The sequence below is a fragment of the Harpia harpyja genome, chromosome 15 (assembly GCF_026419915.1).
Source record: "Harpia harpyja isolate bHarHar1 chromosome 15, bHarHar1 primary haplotype, whole genome shotgun sequence".
Taxonomy (NCBI): Eukaryota; Metazoa; Chordata; class Aves; order Accipitriformes; family Accipitridae; genus Harpia; species Harpia harpyja.
Window position 1 is genome coordinate 24,260,480 of NC_068954.1, and position 23,177 is coordinate 24,283,656.

A 23,177-nucleotide genomic window follows, 5' to 3' on the forward strand; every position below is an offset into this window, starting at 1 on the left:
GTTCTCTCTATAATCTGTTGACAAGATTTCAACTCTATCCCGTCATTTTATTTTCTATCAAAAGGATCTCAATCAGATTTCCTTTTTTTCCCTCAAATTTTAATATTATGATAAATGGTCATTTGTTTGGTCTTTTTTTTTTTAATTTTTAGCACAATAATAGCAGTTCTCCAGGCTTCTGGCACCTACTTTATTTTCCAGGACAGAATCAAAATTGCTTCATGGTCAAGGGCTACTCAGATAATTTCCTCAGAACTACCAGGTACTAGTCCTGTGTTGTTTATGATTTTTTAAAATGTTTATGTCTGTCAGTTGTTGCTTAAATCCTTCCTATTTACAAATAGTCTGTCTAGTACTATGTAATCTCTGAATGAAGTAAATATCTAACATTACCTCTTTCCAGTTACAAAATCCAAGGTGAAAAATTCTAATAAGTAACGAATACTTACATTATTCTTGTTTGCTAACTCTGTCTCCATTCACTGCACTTAGTATTTCTTTACTCAAATTTCTTTCATTCCTCACATTCTTTAAAAAATTCTCTTATCATCCCAAGAACCAGCAGCTATGGATCTTTTTTTCTGATATCTTTAGTTTCCTTTAACAAATTTCTGTCTATAATCTTATTTTTATTGTTACCTATATCCATCTTTTCAGCTGATGCTTATATTTTTCCAATCTTGAATTACTTAGAAAGTATTTCTAATGTTTTTTACAATATCATCTCATTGCTAAGCCAGTCTCGTGTCTGAACTGTTGATTTAAGGGGTCCTTAAGAGTTTTTACACTTCAGAAAATATTATTCTTGAAGAGACTTGAATCAGGCATTTGTTTGTTTGTTTGCATTTCTGTCTAATCTTTTCCTTCAAGCAAATTTTACTTGTGTTCTTTCACAGCATGGGTAAACTCAAACTTTTGGTACCCCAAGATACAAAGAGGTCTTTGGTTTCTATTTGACATTAATTTGCTGAGTTAAAAATTTCTATCCTCAAAATCCTCCTCCAGCCGCTGTTTGACCTTCAATCCAATTAAAGTACCAGTGTTTCTTCCTGTCCAGATGACCAGACACATAAGTTTCTTCTTTGTGGCCAGTTACCCACATCATGGTTAAAAGGATTCTCGAACTAGGAATTCTCCCTACAGATTTTGTCTGCAAGGCATGATCCAAAAGGAATTTTTGGAAATTTTTACTAGGTCTAATACTACACTGCAAGGAGAAAGAGGTAATGATATTTTCCCAGCACCTGCTTTCAACAACTGAGTGCTTGTAGCAATCTTCTTTATGATTAACAACCTGGTGTTTCTGCTTAGGCTAAAGAAGCTATCTGAACTCCTATCTTCCACATCTAATTTGACCACTCTAACCAGTACACTATTGGGTGGAAGAGGGAAAAGGAGCACTAACTATCCATTGTGTTTTGGGGCCTCCTGGCAAAAAAAAGAACTGATAGGACTAATCTGTCCAACTTTGAATGATTTCTTTTATGAATCCTAGTGGAAAGATTTATGTTCCTTAAGCCAAAAGTGAGACACTTAAGCATTCCTCTTGCCTTAGTATTTCTTACTGATTAGTATAGCTAGCTCCACTCAGCTTGCTAGCTTCTGTGGGTCTTACATGCAAATTCTTACCTCTCCCATCATTTCTTGATGGATCATAGGCACACAACTTGATGCTGAAGCTTCTACCAAGCAACAAATGACCTGAAAGTTAAACACTGCAAAACTGAGCCCAAGTTCCCCTGTGGATTAGGCTCCAAGCATATTCATATTTCTATACATTTACTACATATGTCTGTAATTTAAAATAATTATAATTTTATATAAACATACGTGTAACTGTTTAGAAGGATCTTCTACTTCCTTATATCATATATAATCAAGTCCTGATAACTAATCACTAGGCATATGTCAGCCATTGTTAGATTTTTTTTATCTGCCTTAGTGAGGTCCAGACTACAATCCTGTGCTCTTTGGTGGAAACAGTTTTGTGTTAGAAGACTGTCATTGACAACGTTTTGAAACTGTAATACTGCTTTACTGTTGACCCTAAAAAAAAAAAAAGGCCTCTGGGATGGATCCCTGAAGCATTACTTTCTTTTTTCTTTTTGTGCATTAAACACACATGCTAAAAAGTAATTTATTCTACTTGTTTAAAGGCAGTATTCTGCAGAAGACCTCTTCCTCGTCCATCTTTTGACCTCTGTTCTCTCAAGCATTGAGCCATATGGATTCAAGCTCCTGTGGTCTCAAGTTAGTAATCATGCTAAAGCAGGTAACAGTGTATTTAATGTAGTTTATCAGAGTTTGAAATTAAAAGCAGCTTTAAAAAAAAGCATTTTCCATTTTGAGTAAATCATACCAATAGGTATGCTATCCCTTTGATACTGTGTATGACCTCACTGCTGCTACAGAGCTAGTAGATGCCCACTGAAAAACAAGTATTTTTGTTCTTTACAGATTCACTGAGAGTGGCTCTTACATAACTGTATCCGCAACACACAGAAAATACTTATTTTCTATAAATGGTTTGTCTAGAATCTGAAATTAAATATACCATGTTACATTTTTCAATAGACCATAAGGCGAAATAATTTTCAAAAGTTGTCACTGCAGTTTGGCAATAGTGAAAAGAACAATAGTTCACCTGTTTAGTGTATGTTAGAATATTGTTTGTGACAAGAGGTACAAATCATGAGTCCCTGACAGATAATGCCTTGATATCTGCATTGATAGTATTAATAATTATACTTTATAGTTTACTGTCAGAAGGAAAATCAGATCATTCTGAGAGATGAGAACTTTTAACAACTGTCTGTAAGATATCCTATTACCAGAATGACAGATTGTGAAGATGAGAAAGGAAGCAAGGACATGCACATATCTTAATTTTTTCTAAAAGTGAACGACAGTCATATACTACCACTGATTCCCAAAGGAATAATGGGTAGAATATTCTTGAAGTCTGACTCATTCTTTCTTAAGCTGTCAACAAGAAACCAAATACATAAATTTTTTACATGAATACAGAGTAAAATAAATTTTAAAAAAATGTTTAGAATTTCACATTTTGATCCTGAAAACACTAATATATGTGGCTATCTTTATGTATGTAAGCATTTTCATTTCAGTAGAAGTATGTACATCTAAGTGACTGCAGAACTAGCTCTCAGATGTTAGAATTGGAAATACCTCCGGCTCCATGTGATCCATCACTTCCACAGGTAGGATGCAGGCTTGTGGAAGAATAAACAGGTTATTTTTTATAAAACAACCAAATGATCTGGCAGCCTAAGTCCCATTTTAAAATCGTAATAAGTGTAAGATAACAGGAGGTAGATCCCATCTCACTAGACATCACCTGAAAATTTTTGCCAAGTTACACAATACTTGGGAACTTAAAATGACAAGATTAAGATTCTACTGAACAACCTAATGTAATGAAAAAATCAGTATCTGAGATTTAAAAGCATAAAAGTAAGTAGAAGTAAAAAAGTTCATAAGAATAGGTCACACAAAAGCTGAAAATCTAAAATTAAATATTTAATTAGAACTCTGATTTTGCTTTCAAGGTAGGTGGCATTGCACAGGCTATATTACAATCTTTGATAGTTTGTTTGTTTGTTCTGTTGTTTTTTTTTTTCCAAAGAGAATACTGTTTATTTTTAACAGGCCACTTTAATATTAATACATGTGTAATAGGATCAGAACTGAAAATCAGCTAAAGATGGTAAATTTTACATTATTGGGAAAATTACAATTTTTTGTATTGTAAAAACATTTATTTTTAACAATTTACCTACATTAATCAAAAAAGTACAGCATATTTAATAATTTTACAAATTCTTCATAAAAAATATATCTCTGTACAAAAAGTTCTTTTGCACCTACTTCATGTCACAGCAGCATGTAGTGAAATGGCAGAATGAAATACCGGGAATGAAAATTAGATTGACTTGATCATAATGCCAGCGTTCTTCCCCACCCCCACCCCCCACCCTCCCAACTTTTTTTTTTTTTTTTTTTAATAACAGCTTTTCTTTGTTTACAAAATATTTTACACAAGAAAAAAAATTATTGCAGCTAGCCTGGAGAAAGGCAAGATGTGTGATACAAGCAGCAGTTTTTAACAGCTTTGAAGCACATAACCTGTTTTTTAAAAAAAATATATAGCATGTATTATTAGCCCATCATAATGATCTGGTCAACACTGGGGGAAAAGTCTTCTGCATATATCTCAGAAAGCAGACTTCCTGGCTGCCATTACCCAGCCACTGCACAATATTTTAAGAGTCTTATTCTGAAGAAGCACCATATGTAAGTGCATGCATACACAGCCCTCTGTAAAATAACTTCAGGAGAAAGAGATCCAACCTGAACAGAAGACTCAAACGTAGCGGAGAAGGAGAGCCATTTGAAGGATGTGGATAGAACTGATATAACTACGAGAGCTTTCTTTTACTTGTGTTCCAGTCTGAAGCTCTTGTTTAATCAATACTCCAAACAAACATCTTAGGATAATTTGTCAGTTGTGCCCCAATTTTGAGTGTCCCTGATCAAAGAACACTCACTCAGGATAAATGCTCCTTACATAAGCTCCCCAAAATGAGGCACTGGCTAAAGAAGTCACAGGATCTGGGCTCTCTAACACAAAAGATCAAATAATTTAACTGTTCTCTTTTCTGGGACCTTTCCTCCAATACATTCCTTGGTGGTCATAGTGAGACAGGTCACTGAAGAATACACTGTAAGGGCAGTAGAAAGCATTGATAATAGCGCCTTAGCTTGTTTTCAATACTCCAATTTTTTTTCTGCCATTGCCACTACAGAAAGCCTTCCAAAGCAGTAATGTCAATTTTGAACACCTGTCAAAAACTTTAATCACACAACAGCTTCCCTCCCTGGCCCGCTGTTCCTATGGAAGCTCTTAATCTGCAGAGCAACTTCCTCTATGTGGGGAGGATCAGGACAACAACTTTGATCTGATGACTTTGTTCTTTCTCAGGAAATGTGAAGGGCTCTGAGATGTGACAGATAAATGAAACTTACTGCACAAAAACCTCAGAAATAAACAAAAAAGCAAGCCAAAAACTACTAACAAAATGAACAAGAAACTGACTGGAAAGGATTATTTATTAAATTTTCTTCAGAGTTTCTTGCTCATATGAAGAATATAACAGCTGGAGGCCCTACAATACTGTATTATATTGCTGGTATTTTTCATCTAACAGATGTAGATTTGTTAAGCTGACCAAGGGTTACCTTTGAAATTTTCTTTGCGTTCTGCAACATTAGCTGAAAAAAACGTTAATGGGTTTACATTACCTTTTTGGTTTGTGTATAACAGCCAGACCTACACACAGATGGAGTTCAGAAACATTTTTCTACAGTTTTTGATTGCAACTGGACATTAGGACAGTTTGAAATTCAGCAAACTAAAACAAAACAACAACAACAAAAACCAAGCCTGAATTTTAAAGAAAAGCAAAGCAACTTTCCTGGTTTCTGAGCTCAACGTGTATGACTAAAATCAGATTTTGCTTCATTATTTCCTGTAATTTCCTAATTTTAAAACTCAATTTAATTAATCTGCCCAATGGCATCTTTTGTTTGTTTGTTTGTTTTTATTCAATAAAACCTCTAATTCTAAGCAAATGTTAATGATTTACTCAACCATTCATATTTACAAATATCGAACTTCCTCTGTCAAACTGTGTAAGTACAAAAGCAGTAAGCAGTGTGTTTAAAAAATCTGAAAAGAAACAGAAAGCAAAGATAGTTGAATATTTCTATTTGTTCAAAGTAGAAACTGAATGACAGCTTGTTATAGACAATTTGCACTGGGTTTACATATGCTACTGTTATGTGTTTTAGTTCCATGTAACATCAGAAAATGATGTCATATTACAGGAAAAAATGGAAAAAAATGCAAAAGGGAAGACTGTATTATGAGCACAGGCTCACAGGCTTTTTATGAGCTATCTAAAATAAATTACTATTCACATTTGTACATGGCAAGCAGCAGTAGCTGCTAACCCCCCTGCTGTTAAATAGTATGATACTGACAATGGTGATTGATGACTGGTTTCAGAAGAAAACAATACTGGCAATGAAAGTTTCTTAGAAATGGGCTCTTGCTCTGGCTGAAAGTCTCCAGTGACTTGTAATCACATTTACAATAAAATTTAGTCAAAAATTGACAAAAGAAATATTGTCCTCTATCGCACAAGATTTTAACTGGTGCTAAGCATGGGGCTCATAATTTAATATTCCAAGTAAATTTATTGTGGAATGTTTTGCTTGGCAAAGAGTGAGTGAATGTCTATATACAATGGAAAGTGTGTAGAAACCCTGTATATTTTTACCAGTATCTTACTCAGTCATCCATAACACTCTAGTGCAAAAAAATTGTGCATTAACATTTTGCAATATAACGGCTGATTGGGAAATTGGTAAACTGCCCTACGTATGAGATACACTGTACGTTTCTTTAATTTTAGCAAGATTTCAATGGTAAAGCATTTGCAGGTGTATGTAATCTCAAGGAAGGTTGTCTTCTCCTTCAAGAGAGCTTTATTTCTTCAGAATATTCCCGGGGATAATCTGTGGTGCTATCACTTGTCACAGTACTCAGGATTTATCCAAGTGCCCAGAAGAATGCATTGAAAGGCATCCAGCCACATACAAATATGAAAGTCTGAGGCATTAAATATGACAAATTGGCATGACTCGGCAGTCTTCCTTAAAGTGTGCCTTGATTTGAAGCAGATGCAGCCAGGCATTTTGATCCATCTTAAAGAGATGAAAAAATATTCTTTGTCTGATCCCCAGAAGACTGACACGTTTTTACCAGAAAATTTAGCTGCATGTAGGCTGACAGAAGATGTTAAAGATTACAGCAGCAAAGCCAAGAGAAGAAGGGAAACTGGTATATGGCACCAAAGGAATTACTGCTTGTCCATCAGAGGTATGGCTATGAATCAGTCATATTGGGCACTGAAGGCTATACCACTGTACAAACTGTGTTCAGAGTCGTATCAAACCTCACAGCCTTTGCCTCTGTGGGTTTTAAGTTTGTGTCATACATGGGATTTTCAAATGAAGCCTGTCCATTACTGTTTTCATGTCCAGCATACCCATTGTACTGTACTTTTGGTCTTGTTCTGGGAAAAAAAGACAGCAAATTATCATTAGTAACCCTAAAAAAGAAACTTTCTATAATTATTGCAAGTTTTATCTATAATGTTTCCATCCTGTCTACACAAGCTTCACGACTCTGTCTAAAAGTGATAAAAGGAGACCCATAAAAGATGTTGCAGGGACTTAAAATGTAAGAGAAATCTGTCTGGAAGTTATTTTGCATAGCATGAAGAAAGAAAATGAGTTCCTAATGGGCAAACTGATGCTACAAAGCACTGAGACAATGTAGGGAAAATATAGGTATGCATTTTCCATTATAAAAATGTCAAAAGAATGACAATTTCATAGCTGCTTGTTAGTGCCAAAATTGGCAGCCAAAAGTAAAGCAACGTACAACAAAAGTACAAACAAAAGTCAAGCTGGAACTGATAAAGTTTATAATATTTTCTGTCAGTAGTAACAATTGTGATATTTTCTGATGACATTTTCAGTTTTAGATTGCTAGTCTAACCATAAAAGAATCCTTACACAGAGTGGAAACACTTATTCCAGCTTTACTAAATTAACAACTTACCAATTTACAAACACATATCCTTGTCTTTCTAAAGTATTGATATTAACATCAAAAATACAGTAGCATCTTTAATTGGTGAATTTAATTTGATCATCATCAAGCAGATTCTGACTTCCCTGGAAATCTGGGATTTTACCCACACTAATTTTTACAGTATACCTAGGAAGGCATGTGGACCATCTGTGCAAATGTTCTGATGAAGATCAATACAAATTGTCAATTTAAAAGACTTGAATGGAGTAGATGACTACGTGTACATAGAAAGATGAGAGTGAGTGGCTCCTAATTAATCCTTTTGATAGCATCTTGGGTTTTAGATGAGATAAACACCCACAGACTTTATTGACTTAGATGTTTTTGAGCAGAGGTAGAGGGAACAGTTCAGTAATTTGCTGCTATCAGCTGTTTATTACCATTCCAGAGCAGGAAGTTAGCGTTGCACCATTGAAGTGCCATAACACGTCTCCTGGGTACTCCTAAATCTAAGTCAGTGCAAAGTCAGCCAGCATAGCTTAAATCAGGCAACTCTTACACTGACATAGCAAGTGTTCAGAATATGTTGCACTGCTAGTGGTAGTAACCTTCATATAAGGGTCAGTAATTTCAGTTATTCCAGATAGGTCTGCCATAGCATGCCTGCTCACCTCCATAAATACTTCCAGCAATAAACACTACTAAATACCTTGACAGAGATTTTATATGTCCAAACATATGTAATCAGATTGATCAAATCCTAAGTAATATTCACATCAATTTTGACATTTGAATATCAAAGGATACAAAGAATTGTCTTTCAGTATAGTATCTATCTTTCAGAAAGAATTTATCTTTCAGTAACCACTCTTCTATTTTGGACAGTGTTTTGCCACCATGAAGAACATATCAAAACTTTAAGGATGTTCACATTATTATGCAAAGCTCTGTTAGAACATACTAAGCCAATAATTAAATGAAAAATAAAACAGAATTGTGCAGACTTTCTGATATATCCAGTAAAATGATATCCTATTGTATTATATTTTACTACTTTAACCTTAAATCTCTTAGCATCTAGAAGTGTCTAAACAAATGCATAAAGGAGGTTCAGTATATCATTTTATACATGTAATTGAAATAGGGCAAGAAAGTCAATGAAGGAGTGCAAAATGTAGATGCTTGGTGCTGAATAAATGTAAAACAATTTAGAAAAAGAATCTTATGATAAAACTTCAGAAAAGGGTCCTTGAAAATCAAACTCTTTTTTCGAAAATTATTCTGGTTTAGATAGCACATAGGGAAAACTATCACTGGACAAATGTCAGTAATGGAAGTTGACAACCTACAAATAAATATGTCTTTTTCTGCATATTTTCATTTTAGAAGTCACAAAACATGATTAGAAATCTTAACTAGGAGCTTCCCTAGGTGTAAGTAAGTAAATATATTTTAATTTTGTTCAGAAAGACTGAGATGCTCTCTTCATTCCTGAAGCAATCCCTGTCTGTCAGATGAAAGGTACAGAAAATGTGCAAAAAAGGTTTAACAACCTTGGTTCTAATTAGATGATATTAATCTGACATAAGCACAGCAGAAACATCTATAAAATTGTCCCCTATGAAGACCTTCAAATTCTCTGATATAAACAGTCTCCAGGGGCATAACTACTATTGCATCATTGTGGAAATTTCATGTTGTTATTCTGGTTTTTAAGGTAATTTCAAGAAAGTCCCTTCAGAAGTCACAGATTCTGTTCTCTTTCCTTTGGAACATCCTTTGTTTTGAAGAGAATAAAGGTGACCTAAAATTACTTTACATCAGTAACCTGTCATTTTCTGATGACAATATGACACTGATAACCCCTCTAAAAAGTGTGGTTTAATGGAAGGAATTGTTTGAAAATATAAAAAAGGAAGAACATTCTTTTAAAGTTGAAGTTATGAGTAACATCTCCTTTTTCAAGTATCTAACACATTTAAATTAGATAGAGGTAGACAGAACTGCAATGCTGCACCAGCAGTACCATAAACATTGGGATTACAGCTGCTCGTCTGAAGACTAAGTTTTAACTCTCTTAAATACATATATATTTCAACTAATAGAAAATTGAATCTCCGCTGCTCATGTAGGACCTAACAAAGTTCATACAATAAATGACAAAATGTACCCCTATGTCACAATACAGTTTTATTAAATTTTTCTTAGAGTTTGCCTCCCCTTTCTAAGAGCAAAGTGACAGCAATGTTCCCTTTACATTCCATCTCTTCACTCAATCTGAATGCTTGTGCTTTCATGCTGCTGTTTAGGCTCCCCCCATTGCAGAACAGGAGCTATCTGAGAATGCAGACCTGTAGGCATCAGAAAGGCATCTTACAATAACATGTTCTGAGACAGAGTTCACAGCTCTTCCTGAGCAGTTTTTTTAACAAAAGGCTATATTACGTTTCAAGACATGTATCATTTTAACTGGAGTTCACAAGTTCAAGCCCCGCTGCAATTTCTTTTTCCCAAATCTAATGCTTAGGTAGGTAGACAGTCCAGTCCATCATAGGGCAGCGGTGGACTTCAGTTTGTCTACGTGATTTCTTACGATCACAAAATACTCTTGGTATCATGATTATAAAACAAAAGTTTTAAAAGCATGTTATTAAAAATTAGCATTTCTGTTAAACACCATTTTGCAAACTGCAAATAACACAAGGAGCTCAGAGAGTATTGTAGCTGAATACAAAAAAGTAAGAATTGTTCCAGAAAGCTCTAGCCAGACAGCGGTCAGAAGGAGCAAATGTTCAAAAGATAAATAGGTATCAGCTTTTAAAACAAATTTCAGACAAGATGATTGGATTTATTTTATTATCTAATGACATATAAAATTTTCATATGAGCTGAAGTGATGCCAATTCTAGTAGTATCCACTAGCTTATTCAGCATGTACTGTAAGTAGTCTCATTATGGGCTGTTCCCTCATGAGATTTATGGATTTTTCAGCTTGTATAATTAATACTCATAAGCATTTTGAAAGAAGCAGCATACATTCAATTTAATAAAGTATTAAAATGAAAAAATAAAACATGTGACCTGAGATTTCAATCTGATTCAGCCTAATGAACCAAGAAGGTTGATAGGTCTTAGCTCCTTTAACACAGTGACTCATTTTTCTAATTGTTCACCATCAAGAACTTCCCTGCACTGAACCCGTTCATGGGAATACTTGGAACTATTTGTCTTTCTAAAGTAAAGATATTCTTGAAAGCTTTAGCATTGTGTTCTCTAGTTACATTTAACTATCAAACTTAAAACAAAAAGCTTATGAAGTTACTGAATAACATTTACAATACCTGTGTTTGTAGAGGTAAAATGCAAACCCTGATAATATTAGAGCAAAGAATGGTACCAGGATGGCAGCTGCAACGGAACTGCTGTTTGTACCGTAGTAGTGATTTGAAAGGTCTGTGTCTGCACTTAAAGGACCTGAAAAGAAACAAAAAGGGCAGAAATAAATTTCCTGGGTTTTCTATCTCACACTTCTCTTTTTATTCAAGAACGAAAGAAAATGGTGTCTTGATAAAATAATTCTATTTAAAAACATGAAATAAATAGCATGCAGTATCATAGTATAAATCTTGTTAATACCACTTAATGTATCAATAACTATCAAAATTATTTGAAAACAGTATTCAGCAAGTAAAATAATTATGAAGTACACCTCTGAGGAGTCACTTATTTAATAAAGTTAAGCCATATACCTTCTGCAAAAAAAAATTATTAAAACTGCAAAAAGTATTCTATGCCTGCAGTCTTAATATTCAGCTTAAAAACAACAAGCAATGCGAGACCACAACAAACACGGAATAGGAAGGGAAAACTGAGGTAACTGCAATAAACCCCAATGGTTCTGCTCAGCTCAACAGCACTCCCAAGTGTGTGCACCTGTGTGCATGTCAGGGCTGCTTTACAACCCCTCTTAGAGGTGATTTAGAGCCTCTGGCAGTGGCAGGTGTGTTTACACTGGGATAAAACTGAGGTGCAGAGAATGCAAAGGCAGTCACCTGGGGCACAGCCTCACTGGGCTCCTGTTGTGGACAAGCAGATAACCCGGACTGTAAGGCATTTTGCAGAACCCGTTTTTCCATCAGTATAAAGAAAGACATTGTTAAATTGCTTAAATAGGCAGCCAACTTGACAATTCAAATTATGAAGGATAAAAAACAATTTTATAGTGAAAAATACAGAAAATTTTTATAGGAAGAAAAACATATTTTAAGAGCCAACTCCATGTTGCCAGTTTGAACTCCCAGCTCTTCAGAGAGCAATATATAGATTCTATCCAAGGAGGAGAGGCCAGGACAGAGGGAAAGCACAGCAAGGATGGGGCTGCGACATATCTGGGCTTGCTATTCTGGGATATTTTTGCTGATGCTAGTAAAGAAGAATAGGAGACATTGGTGTTTACCACTCCAAAATGTTCCAACCCACCAGTACACGCTGTCTCAAAGACCACGACTTCCTCATTGATGGCAAGTGTCAATCAGTCTTTTTAGGACTCCAGCACAGACCAGTTACATAGCAGCGACACAGCCATTGCCCTGCTTTCAGCAGTCTACTAAAATCTAAGTTGCAAAACTGAGAAAGAAGCAAACAATTCTCCTATGGTTTCTTGCAGTTCAAACTCAATGTGAAAGGGGAATGAGGTAAGTTTTTGTTCTGTTAGATATTTTTAAAACCTAGACGTTTCAATTGCTAATATTATAATACATTTTGCGCAATTCATTTTCCAAAATGTATTAAATCCTAGGAAGTAATCAAGTTCCCTTTAAAGCTAAGACAGCCCCCCCTAGGATTTTCAGAATTGCCAGATTTGATCACTAAACATGACAAAATACTGTACTTCAATGTTTTTCACTGCCTTAACTTTCTGTCACATTTCAGACTTCTGTATATTTCACTGCAGAACTCGTGAAAGCAAACCTTTTCAAATTAATAAACCTACTACTGCAGTAGTTGGGATCATGTTATGAGCTTTATCACACTACTGTGGAGTATCTTAATTAACATTGAACTATTTTAGAGTAGAACCAGTGTATTATAAAAATCTTTGGACTTTGGTAATCCAATATTTGTCCCAACACTCAAGGTGTGGAAGGCCTGTTGGCATAGTTTTATGTATTTGCATTGTATTGCATACGTACTGGACATTCTCCAATCAGTCTAAATTAAAGACAGATAGAATCAAGTAGTTACCACAGTTAAGAAAAGTTTAAGAGATGTTAATAAAAATACTCCCTCGCATTTTTTATTGAAGAAGTAATAGAAGTTAAAAAAACCGCATGCAGTTATCACTGTCGTCTTCCTTTAGTATCACAATCCCCAGCTGTTTTTCCAATTATTTGGAGTAATTAATAAAAAACAAAGTAATGATCAAATTCATTGCAGTCAGCTTATATCAGCAAAAAAAATGGAATTAATATTCTAACTCTTATTTAAAATTCTCACCAAGTACTGAAACAGGCAGAAATATGTATGATCAATGAACTCTTAATTTATATCTCAAATCTACTACCATGGCACATATGATAGAAACATTTTAATGGATAAGTAGCAGAAAAATTATAAAATATCTAAGCAGAATTCAGCTAAAAGAAAACAGTAGTTTGAAATTCATAATAAGCAAATTTTGATATGAAGTTTTGGTATGGAATTTTTTAAAAAATTAAATACAATTTTTTTTTGTGTAACAACATTTAAAACTAGGCACAAACTTACATTTAGATAATTTCTTTTTAAGTTATCTCTGTTTGATAACTGACTCACATTTAATACTTAGTACTCAAAACTCCTATTGGAGGTAATTGAATATTCCATCTCTCTACAGTTTTCAAAGTACCACATTTAGTGTAACCAAGCTTGAAATTTTTAACTGAAGTTGACAACCTTTAATTGGCATTGGAGAAGCGTTGACCAGGTTCAGACTATGCATTGGGTGTACTTTTCATTATGGAAGATAAACTTTGCTGCAATGCTGGACAATTTGAATTTTATTCATGTATGAGATTCAATATAACTTCAACACAGTCTGGTCTACTTATTACAATCATTTTCACAGCTGTTTGTGATTAAACATATCCTGATGTAGACTTTGTATTTCTTCTGACAGCATTATCATGATGAGAAATGGGAAAGCCTATTGTACTGCTCTAATTTAGGTATTGATTGCTACCACAGCTAAAACCAGAAAAGTGGAAATATCTGCATGCTAATAGAAAAAAAAAAAAAAATGCAAAAGATAGCTTGGTTTACTTTTAATTTAAAAAGCCATACCTTGTCACTGGGAAACATGTTATTTAGTAGAGGGGTATTCAGTAAGATAATAAATGTTTTTAAACATTTCACAGAATAACAGGGGTTTCTTTAGCCTCCTAAAACCAGCAGCAGTCAGGTGAAGTTCAAATTCTGATAATACACAGTGAAGACATTATTGCACAAGCTGTGTACTTCTACCCTTTAGATGGTTACTGAGTTCTCTCCATACATACTAAAAATAATACTTTTTGTAAGAAAATATTCATTAGGAGCATTTCCTTATTGTTGTTTGGAACCTTCAAATGCATTTTCCCTCTAACTCCTAGCCCAGGGTTTCAACTGCCTGGCATTGGTACAGCATGGCTCACTTTTACTAAGAGAACTGCTGCTGAAGTGGAAGAAGTGTGACAGTGAAAGCCATGCAAGATATGAAAAATAGAATTACAGGGAGAAGAGTAACTTCTGAGACAAGGACGGTTAGCAGCTCAAGGATTTAAGAGAAAAAATACCAACATGGAAAGCAAGTCAGCAGCTTCCAAGGAGCAACAGAGGCTGGACCTTCTTCACCTGACCGCTAACTGCTGGATAGCAGAGGCTCTTTGGGTACCTCATTGGGTGTGAGGAGTGTATTGATATGTAGCCTCATAGCTCCTTAGTTCTAGCTATCTATTTGTGTATTAGCTAATGCACAACTGTTTTGTACTCTGAAGCTGTGAGTATCCTGTTTAGATGTAGAGTTTCATTGTGAATTATGAAAATTGTGCAAAATGATCTGGAGAAGAAGTAGGACACCTTTATAGAGTGAAATTTAAAATTCACGCGTCTCAAGATGTTCAACACTTTTAAGAGCTGATCAATTTCAAGAAATGTACATGTATTTCACAGTCATTGATCTAATATATCACAGACAGTTTAATTATTCATATTTCATATTCTTGTCTATATTTGTTATCTTAATCTAGACAAGCTAAAAAAGTACTTTGAAGAAAAAAAAAAGGAAAGAGAAGTGGGTCATTGTATTTCCCCAGAGGAAATAAGTACAGGAAAATAATCATTTGGTGAAGTAAGTTTCCCTCCTCACAAAGCCACCTTTTCATACAATTTTAAAGGACAGTCCGGACTGGAATGAACAAGGCCAAGATTTTAAAATAAAGATCTTCTAGAACTGTAGTGGTGAGGCACAGGCACTCAGCAATTACAGAAACTGAACCTAGCTGCAGACTTGTGGCCTTTAGAGACCAAGTTATTAAATTATAACAAACTAAAAGCCCCCAGAAATGACTGATTACTTGGCAAAGGAGGTTAAATGATTTGGTGTCACAACTTGGGCCCCTTAAGCAGGCTCAGATACAGTTCTAATTCTTTTGGCAGACTGATAACAGAGATCTCTTTGCCCTTTGGGTTATTCTCTAAGGCTACAAGCAAACAGAATTGCTTCTGAAAGAGGATAAACAGTACTTAGAAACAAAAGTTCTTTCTGTTTTTATGTCATTAAGTTCCAAGACTGGGCATATCCACTGAGCCTGGTCTTTCCCTAGTATCATGTGATAGGGAATTCTTCATCAAATAGATTGGTCTTTCACACTTAACCAAGTATTTCTCAGTAAATCCTGTTCTTTGAAGTATGCTTGCAGGTGAAGAATTTCATATTACATTATGTATGCACCAGTGCATGCATAGTTTATGCATACTTCTGGCTTAGTGTAAAGGCAGCAAATAATTTAACATCCTGAAGAAACGGAAATATGTTAAGTCTTCAGCTGGAGGACATATGAGATCATTACCTCAGCAGAATATTCATGAACAGAATAGATTTAACAACCAAAGCAAGTTATCCTTGAATATGAGAGGGTATGGACAAATATTATGACCTGTGTTGGCTGGAAATTTGCTGTTTCCTTTTAGCTGTAGGTCCTTCAATAGAGAACAAGCAACCTATAGAAAATCAGTGTCTATTTAGCAATCACATAAAGAAATCTTCTAAAAGAGACGGTATCTGCATTTGTAGCAAGCTCTCCGCTGAGATGTCAAAGCTGAAGACGAGAGGCCCTCAGCCTAGGAATGCATGTGTAACTTGGACACTTCAGCTCCTTACTAGCCTTAGGAACATACAAACTGAGCTCCCATATTGCAGCTCTAAACAGTGATACGGACAATGTTTTCCGCTACCAAAGAATACATCCGCTGGAGAACGCTGTAACTGCTGAATTGTCATTCTGCTTGTTCTTCATTTACCTCCATGAGTTATTAATTTCACTGCTAAAACACATGGACCCAACCAAACTTTTATATAGGTAGGTGGCAAATCATGGATATCTTTTTTGGCCTGGCTTAAGAAAAAAAAAACCACAAAAACACACACTCTCCCCAAACAAAATGAACAAACCATACTCTCACTGTTTTGAGGTATCAAAGGCTGCTAAACAAGACAGATGCTTGAACAAATCTTGATGCTCTGCTTTTACAGTGTGCTTGTTAAAATCAGAAAGAAAAAGCAGCTTAGATATTACAGTGATAAGGATTACATGAAAGTACAGGCAGACAAATAATCTGTCCCACAGACGAGTTCACTCTGAAGACTGAAATTTTATTTGGCTTCAGTAATTGGCAGTTCTTAGGCTGAGATTCTGAAGAGTAAGATTTCCGCCCCTTGTGACTAAACATGTATAGCAATTTGAGAGGTGGCCGAGAGGAGCAAATCCACAGCACAACTGCTATTACAGCAGTTAATAGAGCACAGAAATACAAGGGAGATTTGGCAGAACTTTAAAGGGCATTGGGTACAGCACCAATGAAGTTAATGGAACCAAGGCAATTTATAAAATGTAGATACGGTCTGCTATAGATACATTGGCTAGGCTGTCTCCTCCTCCTAACCCAGTACTTTGCTGTATATATACCATGCTTTGACCACTCTGCAGTAGTTCCAGGATCAGGAAATGCAGATGTCTACACTTGGTATTTGCCAAAACTATTTTATGAGTAAATATTTTATGAGTAAATGTTTTATTAGTTTTTATGACAAAATTATTTTATGAGTAAAATAATGTTTTTCACCAGCCACTGGAGCACTTGAGTCCATAAATGTAATATATACCTCAATCACTCATTTAATATTTTTGACAGCAAAGTAGAATTCTATCTAAATACATATACATTCTGAAAAAGTTCACCAGCAACAAGCACTCTCCAAATGACACTATTAAAATCAGAGTTGATTCTGTCCTATATGATTCTGACTGCAATTTATAAATTTGAGCAGAAAATGTCTTTGCACTGCATGACACCCCTGTTACTTTCAAAAAGAGGTTCGCAGTTGCAATGGCATTCTATTAAGAGCAACCTGTAGTCATCTCATTAGGTTGGTATACTAGAAAACATGAGATAGTAACATGTTAAGCAGAGTTAAATTGGGATTTGAACTGTATATTTGAAATACGCATATTTCACTATATTTTTTATAGTAACAATGGCATGAAATAAACATGCTTAATTCAGCTAGATAGCCAAGTCAGTCATTTGTTGAATTCACTCTTGCAAGACCCAAAGAGATTATATATATTAGAGCTTTATGAATGCATTTACCTTGTCTTTGGAGCATAAATTTTCCAAAGTCTTTTCCATGTATATCACCTTGATAGGTAAAAACCCCTCTTTGAAGCCCTGAGGATACCTAGAACATGTTGAAACAGAAAATGATTTCTGAAACAAATAAATAAGAATGTTTAGCCATTTATTTTTCTGACTTACAGTAGCTATATGGAGCCCAAATTTTCCCTTTTATCCTTTAAAATATTAGTGAACTCTCTATGCTTATACAATATTTATAGTTTTAAATTTGCAAAAGTATTAAACAAAGTTTCGAAATAACACCTGGAATGACTTTAAAATATCTGATGTATATTGCTGGGTTTTAAAATTCTTCAACTGGCATACACATAATTGAATTAGTATACAGATATAGAAGTCCACTGCATTACCAGATTTTAAATTATCTTCCAGAGAAAGCATCATGAGGCACAAAGGAGAACTGCAAAGAGTAAAATAACTCTCTTTTTCTTCAAGTTTAAATGTAATTTTATTACAGTGAACTATTTAGCAAACCAAAAAAAGGACAATATTTCTAAAGGTAAAATTCCCCCTCTCATCTAAGAAAACAAGGTAAAAAAAATGCCAAAATACGCTGATTCACTCCACTTTCCCCTTAGTAAACCAAAAATTCTAATGGGATTGTGGCAGATGGAAGTTTGTATACATATTTTTGAAAAGAAAAATAATGTGTTCTCTACACTGACATCTAGAGTGCTGTATTCCATATTTGTAATATAAAAAGTTGGATAGAGTTATATAGGAAATCACAAATTACTTCAAAATTTAAACTCAGCACGCTTTATCCATAGCAGTCTGGTTACTTACATAACCATCTAGAGCCCAGTTGTCGTTTTCAAACTTGCTTACAAAAATGTCACTAGGTCCTTTAATCTGAAAAACTTTCAAGAGCAAATGGGCTTCTTCTTTCTTGTAAACACCTATTAACATTAAAGAGGTAACACATGCCTTTTAAACAATTCTTCAACCAGTTTGTTCAAATATCATTTCAAAGCTAAGTACATTGCTTTAGAACTAAAAAAAGATTTTTTAGAAAACATTCTGTAATAACAGAATTTTATAACCTGGAAATAACAAGATTTAAAGTGCTGTAATAGCAGGATCTTATTTTATTGATCTTTTGCCCACATCATATTTGATAACAGAATGCAAAGATGGTTTTGTACTGTTTAATTTCATTCATAAGTGGGCAAGAATATTTGTCTTTTCGTACAGTATTTCAATAATTCTGAATACAGATAGAATTCGTTGCCTGAAATCTCCTTGAACTGGAAAAAAATGGTTTTTACTCACATCACAACAGTATATTGCTATAGTAAATATCGATAGTGAAGTGAAGGAAAATTTGCTATTTGGCAGCCAGCTACTGAAATTCTCTCTGAACTCTTGACCTTAAAAGGTACTGAGAGCTGGTAATGCTCTTTTCAAATATAACTGTGATCAGAGGCTAAATCAGAACTTCAGTCAGATTTGCAGAAAGGAATGCACGATGTTGATTAAAAGGTATGCATAATTTACTAAGTTATTTAATTATCTGTGCCTATTTTATGTTATGCCATTATCAAGGCTATATTGTTTTAAAGCAGATATTAATCACTATTGAATAATGGAGCTTTTCAATGGTACAGTTCTTAAAATGCCTATATACACTTCGTCTGCCACTTCAATATTACCTGTGAGTTCAACATATCAATACTATCCATCAACCTGAGATGAAAAAACCCTATCTCAGTACTTCTTTGAAATGTAAGGGGGAAAATAGATGGGTGACCGCATATAAATTGACCGAAATCTGTGCAGACCATTACATTAGGACTTTTCCTTTTGCAAGATAAGCAGAAAAAGATTTTTAGTGAAAACATAAAGTTTTTGTTTCATTTTGTATTTGGCAGAAAATACAACAAAACTGAACAGATGAAAAAAATTAAAAGTACAGTTTTTTAACACCAAATTCTGAACCTACCTGATAGTTTGAGTTGTATGTTGGATGCCTCAATGAATGTGGCATTCACTTTGCTGCTTGTAGTATTGAACCAATCAACAGTCAGAGTAGCAGGCTGTCTTTTTCCTAAATATTCATAAAACCCTTTCCACAGTGAATTTATAAAAAACACATCTGAGGGAACTAAATAAAAGCAGGCAAAAAAGAAACAAAGAAAGGAGTAAACTACAACAAAATAGCAATCTTTCTAGCTGTACTTACATTCTTCATTTTTTCTGTTACAGCATCAATCTACTGTTCTAAGGAGGTATTATAGTAAAAATATTGCAACAGTAAAGACAACATATCTAATGACCTTTCCACACAATTGCCTATAATATACTATACCTCTCCATTACAATATATGTTCTTAAATAACCTCACACTTCATAGCTTGTGTGCTCCAGTGAATGCCCTCAAGACTGAAAAATAATGGTCTCTTCCCCTAAAGCCCTGTAGCTTTAAGGTATGATGAAAAAAAGGAGAATAATATTCTGAAGTCAGGGATTCCTGGAAGGAGATACTGTCTTACACCATCTCCTTTGTTTCAAGAATCTATTAAAGCAGCACTGTGTGTGATTTTCAACCAAATATCAATTGAATATTCAGCTGAATTCACTGAATTCCAGATACAGTTTAGCACAAGTTTTTTATCAGTCATTTTTAGATGCCACATCTTTTCTCCATACAATATTACTGCACCTGTGAACAGTGATGTTGTCAGAGCAGGGAACTTTTTTGGTTTAAAATAAAGGTCTGTTTCTCAGAAACTGTAATTTGAATAATCTGAAGTAAAAAAAACCTATAAAATGAAGCATGAATTATAAGAAGAAATATATGTATTTGGGTCATTTATTTGACGTTATTGGTATTTTTCCTCCATATATAAAAAAGTAAATGATTTACAGGTCACTGAATGTTACATTTTAAATATTTGGCTAAATCTATGACAGAGTAGAAAAAGTCTCTCATTCAACAGTATCTGCAATATTAACATCAATTAAAAAGGAAACACAGAAGAGAAAAAAATTCATTCATTTCTGCCCTACGCATTGCTGTATTTCTCCGATATACTTTGCCATTATGAGATTTGGGGAAGACTTCCTTCAACCATGACAGTTAAGTTAAACAAACAGTTAAGTTGGCCAAAAGAGACCAACCCTCCTCCTGGCCAGGCAGCAACTAGCATTTCCTGGCAGCTTCTGACAAGCGAAAATAGACTTTTTCCTCTTAGTTCTAAGCTTTTTCTAGCATTACAATTTGAGAAGTAAAGCTTTAAGAATCAAAATAAAACTTAGTAAAAAGAACTGTTTAATCAATCACATGATGTCTTGACAAAATGACAGCCCTAGCAAGTATTACAATTCACCCTTACTATCCATGACCACTACAAATGATACATGCTAAATAGCTAAAGACTGATATTAGAAGTGTTTCACACTCTTCTAACTAAACTCTTAAAATAAATTATTGATTTTTTACATTTTATCAAACTCTGAGCACCTGTAAAGGCAGTTGTCTATATTGAAGGAAATTTATCAGTGTAGGTATCCTGTGTATCCATTTTGAATAAATTCCATGGGTATTTCCTCCTCCACCTAATCACTGATTGCAAACATTAATCAAAAGGAATCCAGGTCAATAATACCATATATTTCCAACAAAACATACTGACAGGCAGTACATCTGAAAATCTGATGACTGATTAGCTGTTGACTGTCTCTTAATCATTATTACACTTCCTAGTACGCATTTCATAAGGAGAAACAATAATAACTTCTTCAGTGCCTTTTGCCTTCAAATTGTGCAAAAGCCACAAGCAAATGTTCAAGCTCAATGTGACATGATTGGAAAACATCATTAGTATGTTGTCTGTACCATCACTGGATTCCAAGTGAGTGGAGACCCACTATATGGTTTTGAGTACAACAGCTTCAAATAATCTTAAGTGCTCCATTTTCAAAGCAAAACTCAGTGCAGGACTGGGGCTTTACACAAGGTAACCTCAATACTAAAAATCTGAAGCATTAAATTTCAATTCATATCTCACAGTCCTTAGAATTCATATATTTTCTGCAAATATATGAATTCTGTAAAATGTCTTTCAGACTCTTTTTCCTGCATAGTTCTCATTGCTTTGCTACAGTAGTCACATACAGTAAATTTGAAACCTGGCATTTTAAAAATAAAGTTATTTTTAGTTGTCTTTGCTTTTAATTAAAATTGTGTGTCTGAAGTTATTCTCATGAAACTGAATATCTAGTATGACTGGTATGAACCTGACAGGTATCATGTGAGACTTTTATAAAGGAGCAGACACCATACTTCTTTTGTCACATTCAACATCTTCAGTATCTAGTTTCTCTAACCACTCTAACTGTCAGTAATAGCTGTTAATCTTTGTGAAATAGTACCATTGAGTCAGTATTTACAGAATTTGCGCTTGCTGCAGATGGACAGAATCAGTAGGGGAAGAAAATATCTTTCTGCTTCCCCAGCCATGTTTTTGTAAAAGGTTAAAATGCAAGTGCTGCAGTCCCACGGTTGCTGCTGAGGAATCGGAGCATCTCTGACCCAATTCTGCCAAGCCCTTGCAATGTTCCTGCCCTTCCCACCCACTGTGGGCAAATGCAGAATGAGAAAAATGAACTGGGTATTATTATACTAATACTGCACCAACTGCGGATTCTCCTCAGAATGTGACAAATAGGGAACTCCATGGCTACTCATTAAAACAGCTTCCTAACTACTTTTGCAAAGACTTTACAAAGCAGTGAGAACCATGGGAACCAAACAGAGTATTGTAGTTCTTAAACTTCACATGGGTATTGTAAGAATTCTTTAGTTGCAACTTATACTCAATTAAAATTTACAGTACTGTAAAAATGATATTTACTATTGCTTATGAAAACATTAACTCTGGCAAAAAACCAGCAATTTAATAAACAATAATAAGCATAATATATATTCAGATATCCAAAGGTGGGAAATCAGACCATGAACCTATTCTGCTACAAAACCTCTAGTTTAGCAATATTAGCTTCATTCCATTTAAAATACAGATAGCAGCAAATGGAATTCCACCAAAAGCCAAGATAACAAATTAAAGAAAATGCTCCAATATACGTAGTGTTCTATACTAAAGAGGTTTCACAATTTTAAAAGACATAATAATCGCACAGACTTGGTTTTTAAAAACAGCTTAAAAGTTTTCCTTGTTAATTACTATCATTTTTTACACCGTTTCAGTTCTCTGCTTACTGTTATTGGCATTTTCAATCATAACATTTCATTTTTTAAAAAATGCCTTTCAAATAGTACTTACTTATCAAAACTAGTTATAATGGACATGATATGGTGTGAATTGATACTGATGCTCTGCATAGTGAATATATTTAGAAACTTGGTCTATATTTTAATTTGGCATTGAAACTTCAAAACCTGTGTGGTAGCAGATTAATGCATACCTTAGGTGTTCAGTGAGGTGAATCCTCCAATAAATTAAGACTGTATATTAATTATAATGAATGCACATTTGATCCTGCTTTATTGTGAGCCTGTAGAAGTAATGCATTTGAGAACTCATTTATGGTTTCACCT

General features: G+C 34.5%; 1 protein-coding gene across 1 annotated transcript in view; it reads right to left on the reverse strand.

Moving 5' to 3' along the window:
* Nucleotides 1–5,112: 5,112 nt before the first annotated feature.
* CSMD1 (CUB and Sushi multiple domains 1) overlaps nucleotides 5,113–23,177 on the reverse strand; it is a 1,244,186-nt gene continuing 1,226,121 nt past the window's right edge. Inside the window, exons 66-70 of the mRNA XM_052809685.1 lie at nucleotides 19,560–19,721; nucleotides 18,404–18,516; nucleotides 17,573–17,660; nucleotides 11,026–11,158; nucleotides 5,113–7,160 (exon numbers count right to left, since the gene is read on the reverse strand). Of these exons, the coding sequence (XP_052665645.1) occupies nucleotides 7,001–7,160; nucleotides 11,026–11,158; nucleotides 17,573–17,660; nucleotides 18,404–18,516; nucleotides 19,560–19,721 (656 nt within the window). The 3' untranslated portion in view covers nucleotides 5,113–7,000. The remainder of the gene's footprint in view (nucleotides 7,161–11,025; nucleotides 11,159–17,572; nucleotides 17,661–18,403; nucleotides 18,517–19,559; nucleotides 19,722–23,177) is intronic.